The sequence below is a fragment of the Salvelinus alpinus genome, chromosome 1 (assembly GCF_045679555.1).
Source record: "Salvelinus alpinus chromosome 1, SLU_Salpinus.1, whole genome shotgun sequence".
Lineage (NCBI taxonomy): Eukaryota > Metazoa > Chordata > Actinopteri > Salmoniformes > Salmonidae > Salvelinus > Salvelinus alpinus.
This window is the reverse complement of record NC_092086.1, coordinates 117,539,475-117,549,400: the sequence shown is the minus strand read 5'-3', so window position 1 is coordinate 117,549,400 and position 9,926 is coordinate 117,539,475. Positions and strand designations below refer to the sequence as shown.

At 46.2% G+C, this 9,926-nt stretch overlaps 2 protein-coding genes across 3 annotated transcripts in view; one reads left to right on the top strand and one right to left on the bottom strand.

Annotated features, from left to right (window-relative positions):
- Nucleotides 1-9,926, bottom strand: part of LOC139539673 (phospholipid phosphatase-related protein type 1) — a 149,031-nt gene that overhangs the window by 107,617 nt on the left and 31,488 nt on the right. The gene's annotated exons all lie outside the window — the stretch shown is intronic.
- LOC139567689 (spidroin-1-like) lies at nucleotides 274-1,440 on the top strand. The gene has a single exon (XM_071389102.1). The coding sequence runs from the start codon at nucleotides 274-276 to the stop codon at nucleotides 1,438-1,440; it is 1,167 nt and encodes a 388-aa protein (XP_071245203.1).

Below are 9,926 nucleotides of genomic sequence, written 5' to 3'. Positions count from 1 at the left end.
ACGGCTGGGTCTAATCCTGAATGCTGATTGGTTATAACCCCATTCTAGCCAGTGTCTATTCCACAAGTTACCACCGGCTGTCTCTATGACGTTAAAATGCCCAGCCAGACAATGTATAGACTTGTAAAACTGTAAAAATGTTTTAGACATTATCTCCCATTGCTTTTAGACTAGCAATTCGTTTCCAACAGTGGAGATTTGAATAAACCTGTCTCTCCAACATTTGTAACATTGCTTGAATATTGAAATTGGATCTCCAGCTGTCTCATAGTAATGAACGTGTCGGGAGTCGGGGGTCGGGAGTCAGGGGTCGGGAGTCGGGAGTCGGGGTCGGGAGTCAGGAGTCGGGGGTCGGGAGTCGGGGGTCGGGAGTCGGGAGTCGGGGGTCGGGAGTCGGGAGTCGGGGGTCGGGAGTCGGGGGTCGGGAGTCGGGGGTCGGGAGTCGGGGGTCGGGAGTCAGGGGTCGGGAGTCAGGGGTCGGGGGTCGGGAGTCGGGGGTCGGGAGTCGGGGGTCGGGGGTCGGGAGTCGGGGGTCGGGAGTCGGGGGTCGGGAGTCGGGGGTCGGGAGTCAGGGGTCGGGAGTCGGGGGTCGGGAGTCGGGGGTCGGGGGTCGGGAGTCGGGGGTCGGGAGTCAGGGGTCGGGAGTCGGGGGTCGGGAGTCGGGGGTCGGGAGTCAGGGGTCGGGAGTCGGGGGTCGGGAGTCGGGAGTCGGGAGTCGGGGGTCGGGAGTCGGGGGTCGGGAGTCGGGGGTCGGGAGTCAGGGGTCGGGAGTCAGGGGTCGGGAGTCGGGAGTCAGGGGTCGGGAGTCAGGGGTCGGGAGTCGGGGGTCGGGAGTCGGGGGTCGGGAGTCGGGAGTCGGGGGTCGGGAGTCGGGGTCGGGAGTCGGGGGTCGGGAGTCGGGGGTCGGGAGTCAGGGGTCAGTGGTCGGGAGTCAGGGGTCGGGAGTCAGTGGTCGGGAGTCAGGGGTCGGGAGTCAGGGGTCGGGGGTCGGGAGTCAGGGGTCGGGGGTCGGGAGTCGGGGGTCGGGAGTCGGGAGTCGGGGGTCGGGGGTCGGGAGTCAGTGGTCGGGAGTCAGGGGTCGGGGGTCGGGAGTCAGTGGTCGGGAGTCAGGGGTCGGGGGTCGGGAGTCAGGGGTCGGGAGTCAGGGGTCGGGAGTCGGGAGTCGGGGGTCGGGAGTCGGGGGTCGGGAGTCGGGGGTCGGGGGTCGGGAGTCGGGAGTCAGGGGTCGGGAGTCGGGGGTCGGGAGTCGGGGGTCGGGAGTCGGGGGTCGGGGGTCGGGAGTCGGGGGTCGGGAGTCGGGGGTCGGGAGTCGGGGGTCGGGGGTCGGGGTTTGGGAGTTGGGGGTCGGGAGTCGGGGGTCGGGAGTCGGGGGTCGGGGGTCGGGAGTCAGGGGTCGGGGGTCGGGACAAGAGAGAGAGGCAGCGTTTCTCAGCCAGTTGAAATCATGAATCAGCATCATTTTTATTGATACAAACAAATAAATGTCAATAGAAAACAGGTGAAAGAAAAAGAGCAGCTAATTTACAGTCTTTCCTGTTTCAGTTTGAACTGATGTTGTTGGCTGTGTTGTTGGCTGTGTTGTTGGCTGTGTTGTTGACTGTGTTGTTGGCTGTGTTGTTGGCTGTGTTGTTGGCCGTGTTGTTGGCCGTGTTGTTGGCCGTGTTGTTGGCCGTGTTGTTGGCCGTGTTGTTGACTGTGTTGTTGGCTGTGTTGTTGGCTGTGTTGTTGGCCGTGTTGTTGGCCGTGTTGTTGGCCGTGTTGTTGGCCGTGTAGTTGGCCGTGTTGTTGGCCGTGTTGTTGGCCGTGTTGTTAGCTGTGTTGTTGGCTGTGTTGTTGGCTGTGTTGTTGGCTGTGTTGTTGGCCATGTAGTTGGCCGTTTTGTTGGCCGTGTTGTTAGCCGTGTTGTTAGCCGTGTTGTTGGCCGTGTTGTTGGCCGTGTTGATGGCCGTGTTGTTGGCCGTGTTGCTGGCCGTGTTGTTGGCTGTGTTGTTGGCTGTGTTGTTGGCTGTGTTGTTGGCTGTGTTGTTGGCTGTGTTGTTGGCTGTGTTGTTGGCTGTGTTTTTGGCTGTGTTGTTGACTGTGTTGTTGGCTGTGTTGTTGGCTGTGTTGTTGGCTGGGTTGTTGGCTGTGTTGTTGGCCGTGTAGTTGGCCGTTTTGTTGGCCGTGTTGTTAGCCGTGTTGTTAGCCGTGTTGTTGGCCGTGTTGTTGGCCGTGTTGATGGCCGTGTTGTTGGCCGTGTTGTTGGCCGTGTTGTTGGCTGTGTTGTTGGCTGTGTTGTTAACTGTGTTGTTGGCTGTGTTGTTGGCTGTGTTGTTGTCTGTGTTGTTGTCTGTGTTGTTGTCTGTGTTGTTGGCTGTGTTGTTGGCTGTGTTGTTAACTGTGTTGTTGGCTGTGTTGTTGGCTGTGTTGTTGGCTGTGTTGTTAACTGTGTTGTTGGCTGTGTTGTTGGCTGTGTTGTTGGCCGTGTTGTTGGCCGTGTTGTTGGCCGTGTTGTTGGCTGTGTTGTTGGCTGTGTTGTTGGCTAGCTCCTCTGAACAGAGGAGTGAGCACATTTTCTATGCCAAGTGAAATCGCGCCTCATTAGCTGATCGTTAAAGATGTGTCCAAATAAATGTCTTTAGAAAACAGCTTAAACAAATGAAAATGCAGCTAATTAGCTGTTTCCCTGGCTGCACTGTGTGACGTGACTGTGTTAGCCAAAGTCGGCTAGCCAGTATGGCAATGTAACATTTAGAACGAACGACTGGGTCGCGTCCAAAGATACAGAACAAAAAGACAAAGTCGTGTCTGGGTCGTGTCTCTGGCAACCGACTGAACGAACAGCCAGCTGGCTTGGGTAACAACCTTAGATTTGTGTCGGGACTATATCTCGTGGAAGGATGAATTAGTAAAGTTTATGAAAATATGTCGATCATTATTTGAGTATGTTGGTAACCCGTTGTATAAAAGTGATAATGCCCTAGAAGCCGGTGTTTGGAGGATATATTGGCACGGTTTACCTAAAAACACCCATGCCAATATAACCTCCAAATACCATCTTCTCTGGCATTATCACTTAATTGTCATTAAACTACATCCACAGGTCTGAGTCTCTTAATGTCTACAGATTAAACTACATCCACAGGTCTGAGTCTCGTAATGTCTACAGATTAAACTACATCCACAGGTCTGAGTCTTTTACTGTCTAGAGATTAAACTACATCAACAGGTCTGAGTCTCGTAATGTCTACAGATTAAACTACATCCACAGGTCTGAGTCTCTTAATGTCTACAGATTAAACTACATCCACAGTCCTTAGTCTCTTAATGTCTACAGATTAAACTACATCCACAGGTCTGATTCTCTTAATGTCTACAGATTAAACTACATCCACAGGTCTGAGTCTCTTAATGTCTAGAGATTAAACTACATCCACAGGTCTTAGTCTCTAAATGTCTACAGATTAAACTACATCCACAGGTCTGAGTCTCTTAATGTCTACAGATTAAACTACTTCCTCAGGTCTGAGTCTCTTAATGTCTACAGATTAAACTACATCCTCAGGTCTGAGTCTCTTAATGTCTACAGATTAAACTACATCCACAGGTCTGAGTCTCGTAATGTCTACAGATTAAACTACATCCACAGGTCTGAGTCTCGTAATGTCTACAGATTAAACTACATCCACAGGTCTGAGTCTCTTAATATCTACAGATTAAACTACATCCACAGGTCTGAGTCTCTTAATGTCTACAGATTAAACTACATCCACAGGTCTGAGTCTCTTAATGTCTACAGATTAAACTACATCCACAGGTCTGAGTCTCTTAATGTCTACAGATTAAACTACATCCACAGGTCTGAGTCTCTTAATGTCTACAGATTAAACTACAGCCACAGGTCTGAGTCTCTTAATGTCTACAGATTAAACTACATCCACAGGTCTGAGTCTCTTAATGTCTACAGATTAAACTACATCCACAGGTCTGAGTCTCGTAATGTCTACAGATTAAACTACATCCACAGGTCTGAGTCTCTTAATGTCTACAGATTAAACTACATCCACAGGTCTGAGTCTCTTAATGTCTACAGATTAAACTACATCCACAGGTCTGAGTCTCTTAATGTCTACAGATTAAACTACATCCACAGGTCTGAGTCTCGTAATGTCTACAGATTAAACTACAAATTGACAGGTCTGGGTATCGCAATATTTTTTCCATGGCAAAAATGAAAACACGAAGCAGACCATTTTCTTTGGTCCTTTACAAACCTGCTGCATATACAATATTGTGTACTATAGCTTGGAAAATAACCTCTCTGGGCTAGAGGTCAGTAGTAAACAAGAAAAACAACTAATGTGACTCTGGATGACAACATAATGGTGTTTGTTTCCAACATCAGGGCTGTTTTTCCTAAAGAAGTTAAATCTGCTTTGTGTTTTGTTTCCTTGCAACGATACTAACGTGTATCGCGATATACACCAGAGCACCCACGACGCAGACACAATACCTGTCTGTTGTCTCAGTAAAACAAACACACCAACTCACACTCACACAGGAGAGAGTTCTGTCTGCTGTCTCACTAAAACAAACACACAGGAGAGAGTTCTGTCTGTTGTCTCACTAAAACAAACACACAGGAGAGAGTTCTGTCTGTTGTCTCACTAAAACAAACACACAGGAGAGTTCTGTCTGTTGTCCCACTAAAACAAACACACAGGAGAGAGTTCTGTCTGTTGTCTCACTAAAACAAACACACAGGAGAGAGTTCTGTCTGTTGTCTCACTAAAACAAACACACAGGAGAGAGTTCTGTCTGTTGTCTCACTAAAACAAACACACAGGAGAGAGTTCTGTCTGTTGTCCCACTAAAACAAACACACAGGAGAGAGTTCTGTCTGTTGTCTCACTAAAACAAACACACAGGAGAGAGTGATGTCTGTTGTAACACTAAAACAAACACACACACAGGAGAGAGTTCTGTCTGTTGTCTCACTAAAACAAACACACAGGAGAGAGTTCTGTCTGTTGTCCCACTAAAACACAAACACACAGGAGAGAGTTCTGTCTGTTGTCCCACTAAAACAAACACACAGGAGAGAGTTCTGTCTGTTGTCCCACTAAAACACAAACACACAGGAGAGAGTTCTGTCTGTTGTCTCACTAAAACAAACACACAGGAGAGAGAGTTCTGTCTGTTGTCTCACTAAAACAAACACACAGGAGAGAGTTCTGTCTGTTGTCTCACTAAAACAAACACACAGGAGAGAGTTCTGTCTGTTGTCTCACTAAAACAAACACACAGGAGAGAGTTCTGTCTGTTATCTCACTAAAACAAACACACAGGAGAGAGTTCTGTCTGTTGTCCCACTAAAACAAACACACAGGAGAGAGTTCTGTCTGTTGTCTCACTAAAACAAACACACAGGAGAGAGTTCTGTATGTTGTCCCACTAAAACACAAACACACAGGAGAGAGTTATGTCTGTTGTCTCACTAAAACACAAACACAGGAGAGTTATGTCTGTTGTCCCACTAAAACAAACACACAGGAGAGAGTTCTGTCTGTTGTCCCACTAAAACAAACACACAGGAGAGAGTTCTGTCTGTTGTCCCACTAAAACAAATACACAGGAGAGAGTTATGTCTGTTGTCCCACTAAAACACAAACACACAGGAGAGAGTTATGTCTGTTGTCCCACTAAAACAAACACACAGGAGAGAGTTATGTCTGTTGTCCCACTAAAACAAACACACAGGAGAGAGTTATGTCTGTTGTCCCACTAAAACAAACACACAGGAGAGAGTTCTGTCTGTTGTCTCACTAAAACAAACACACAGGAGAGAGTTCTGTCTGTTGTCTCACTAAAACAAACACACAGGAGAGAGTTCTGTCTGTTGTCTCACTAAAACAAACACACAGGAGAGAGTTCTGTCTGTTGTCCCACTAAAACACAAACACACACACAGGAGAGAGTTCTGTCTGTTGTCCCACTAAAACAAACACACAGGAGAGAGTTCTGTCTGTTGTCTCACTAAAACAAACACACAGGAGAGAGAGTTCTGTCTGTTGTCTCACTAAAACAAACACACACACAGGAGAGAGTTCTGTCTGTTGTCTCACTAAAACAAACACACAGGAGAGAGAGTTCTGTCTGTTGTCCCACTAAAACAAACACACAGGAGAGAGTTCTGTCTGTTGTCTCACTAAAACAAACACACAGGAGAGAGAGTTCTGTCTGTTGTCTCACTAAAACAAACACACACACAGGAGAGAGTTCTGTCTGTTGTCTCACTAAAACAAACACACAGGAGAGAGTTCTGTCTGTTGTCTCACTAAAACAAACACACAGGAGAGAGTTCTGTCTGTTGTCCCACTAAAACACAAACACACAGGAGAGAGTTCTGTCTGTTGTCTCACTAAAACAAACACACAGGAGAGAGTTCTGTCTGTTGTCTCACTAAAACAAACACACAGGAGAGAGAGTTCTGTCTGTTGTCTCACTAAAACAAACACACACACAGGAGAGAGTTCTGTCTGTTGTCTCACTAAAACAAACACACAGGAGAGAGAGTTCTGTCTGTTGTCTCACTAAAACAAACACACACACAGGAGAGAGTTCTGTCTGTTGTCTCACTAAAACAAACACACAGGAGAGAGTTCTGTCTGTTGTCCCACTAAAACAAACACACAGGAGAGAGTTCTGTCTGTTGTCTCACTAAAACAAACACACAGGAGAGAGTTCTGTCTGTTGTCTCACTAAAACAAACACAGACACAGGAGAGAGTTCTGTCTGTTGTCCCACTAAAACAAACACACAGGAGAGAGTTATGTCTGTTGTCTCACTAAAACAAACACAGACACAGGAGAGAGTTCTGTCTGTTGTCTCACTAAAACAAACACAGACACAGGAGAGAGTTCTGTCTGTTGTCTCACTAAAACAAACACACAGGAGAGAGTTCTGTCTGTTGTCTCACTAAAACAAACACACAGGAGAGAGTTCTGTCTGTTGTCTCACTAAAACAAACACACAGGAGAGAGTTCTGTCTGTTGTCTCACTAAAACAAACACACAGGAGAGAGTTCTGTCTGTTGTCCCACTAAAACACAAACACACAGGAGAGAGTTCTGTCTGTTGTCTCACTAAAACAAACACACAGGAGAGAGAGTTCTGTCTGTTGTCTCACTAAAACAAACACACACACAGGAGAGAGTTCTGTCTGTTGTCTCACTAAAACAAACACACAGGAGAGAGTTCTGTCTGTTGTCTCACTAAAACAAACACACAGGAGAGAGTTCTGTCTGTTGTCTCACTAAAACAAACACACAGGAGAGAGTTCTGTCTGTTGTCTCACTAAAACAAACACACAGGAGAGAGTTCTGTCTGTTGTCCCACTAAAACACAAACACACAGGAGAGAGTTCTGTCTGTTGTCCCACTAAAACACAAACACACAGGAGAGAGTTCTGTCTGTTGTCTCACTAAAACAAACACACAGGAGAGAGTTCTGTCTGTTGTCTCACTAAAACAAACACACAGGAGAGAGTTCTGTCTGTTGTCTCACTAAAACAAACACACAGGAGAGAGTTCTGTCTGTTGTCCCACTAAAACAAACACACAGGAGAGAGTTCTGTCTGTTGTCTCACTAAAACAAACACACAGGAGAGAGTTCTGTCTGTTGTCTCACTAAAACAAACACACAGGAGAGAGTTCTGTCTGTTGTCTCACTAAAACAAACACACAGGAGAGAGTTCTGTCTGTTGTCTCACTAAAACAAACACACAGGAGAGAGTTATGTCTGTTGTCTCACTAAAACAAACACACACACAGGAGAGAGTTCTGTCTGTTGTCTCACTAAAACAAACACACAGGAGAGAGTTCTGTCTGTTGTCCCACTAAAACACAAACACACAGGAGAGAGTTCTGTCTGTTGTCCCACTAAAACAAACACACAGGAGAGAGTTCTGTCTGTTGTCCCACTAAAACACAAACACACAGGAGAGAGTTCTGTCTGTTGTCTCACTAAAACAAACACACAGGAGAGAGAGTTCTGTCTGTTGTCTCACGAAAACAAACACACAGGAGAGAGTTCTGTCTGTTGTCTCACTAAAACAAACACACAGGAGAGAGTTCTGTCTGTTGTCTCACTAAAACAAACACACAGGAGAGAGTTCTGTCTGTTATCTCACTAAAACAAACACACAGGAGAGAGTTCTGTCTGTTGTCCCACTAAAACAAACACACAGGAGAGAGTTCTGTCTGTTGTCTCACTAAAACAAACACACAGGAGAGAGTTCTGTATGTTGTCCCACTAAAACACAAACACACAGGAGAGAGTTATGTCTGTTGTCTCACTAAAACACACACACAGGAGAGTTATGTCTGTTGTCCCACTAAAACAAACACACAGGAGAGAGTTCTGTCTGTTGTCCCACTAAAACAAACACACAGGAGAGAGTTCTGTCTGTTGTCCCACTAAAACAAATACACAGGAGAGAGTTCTGTCTGTTGTCCCACTAAAACACAAACACACAGGAGAGAGTTATGTCTGTTGTCCCACTAAAACACAAACACACAGGAGAGAGTTCTGTCTGTTGTCTCACTAAAACAAACACACAGGAGAGAGTTCTGTCTGTTGTCTCACTAAAACAAACACACAGGAGAGAGTTCTGTCTGGTGTCTCACTAAAACAAACACACAGGAGAGAGTTCTGTCTGTTGTCCCACTAAAACACAAACACACAGGAGAGAGTTCTGTCTGTTGTCTCACTAAAACAAACACACAGGAGAGAGAGTTCTGTCTGTTGTCTCACTAAAACAAACACACACACAGGAGAGAGTTCTGTCTGTTGTCTCACTAAAACAAACACACAGGAGAGAGAGTTCTGTCTGTTGTCTCACTAAAACAAACACACACACAGGAGAGAGTTCTGTCTGTTGTCTCACTAAAACAAACACACAGGAGAGAGTTCTGTCTGTTGTCTCACTAAAACAAACACACAGGAGAGAGTTCTGTCTGTTGTCTCACTAAAACAAACACACAGGAGAGAGTTCTGTCTGTTGTCTCACTAAAACAAACACACAGGAGAGAGTTCTGTCTGTTGTCCCACTAAAACACAAACACACAGGAGAGAGTTCTGTCTGTTGTCTCACTAAAACAAACACACAGGAGAGAGAGTTCTGTCTGTTGTCTCACTAAAACAAACACACACACAGGAGAGAGTTCTGTCTGTTGTCTCACTAAAACAAACACACAGGAGAGAGAGTTCTGTCTGTTGTCCCACTAAAACACAAACACACAGGAGAGAGTTCTGTCTGTTGTCTCACTAAAACAAACACACAGGAGAGAGTTCTGTCTGTTGTCTCACTAAAACAAACACACAGGAGAGAGTTCTGTCTGTTGTCTCACTAAAACAAACACACAGGAGAGAGTTCTGTCTGTTGTCCCACTAAAACAAACACACAGGAGAGAGTTCTGTCTGTTGTCTCACTAAAACAAACACACAGGAGAGAGTTCTGTCTGTTGTCTCACTAAAACAAACACACAGGAGAGAGTTCTGTCTGTTGTCTCACTAAAACAAACACACAGGAGAGAGTTCTGTCTGTTGTCCCACTAAAACAAACACACAGGAGAGTTCTGTCTGTTGTCTCACTAAAACAAACACACAGGAGAGAGTTATGTCTGTTGTCTCACTAAAACAAACACACACACAGGAGAGAGTTCTGTCTGTTGTCTCACTAAAACAAACACACAGGAGAGAGTTCTGTCTGTTGTCCCACTAAAACACAAACACACAGGAGAGAGTTCTGTCTGTTGTCCCACTAAAACAAACACACAGGAGAGAGTTCTGTCTGTTGTCCCACTAAAACACAAACACACAGGAGAGAGTTCTGTCTGTTGTCTCACTAAAACAAACACAGACACAGGAGAGAGTTCTGTCTGTTGT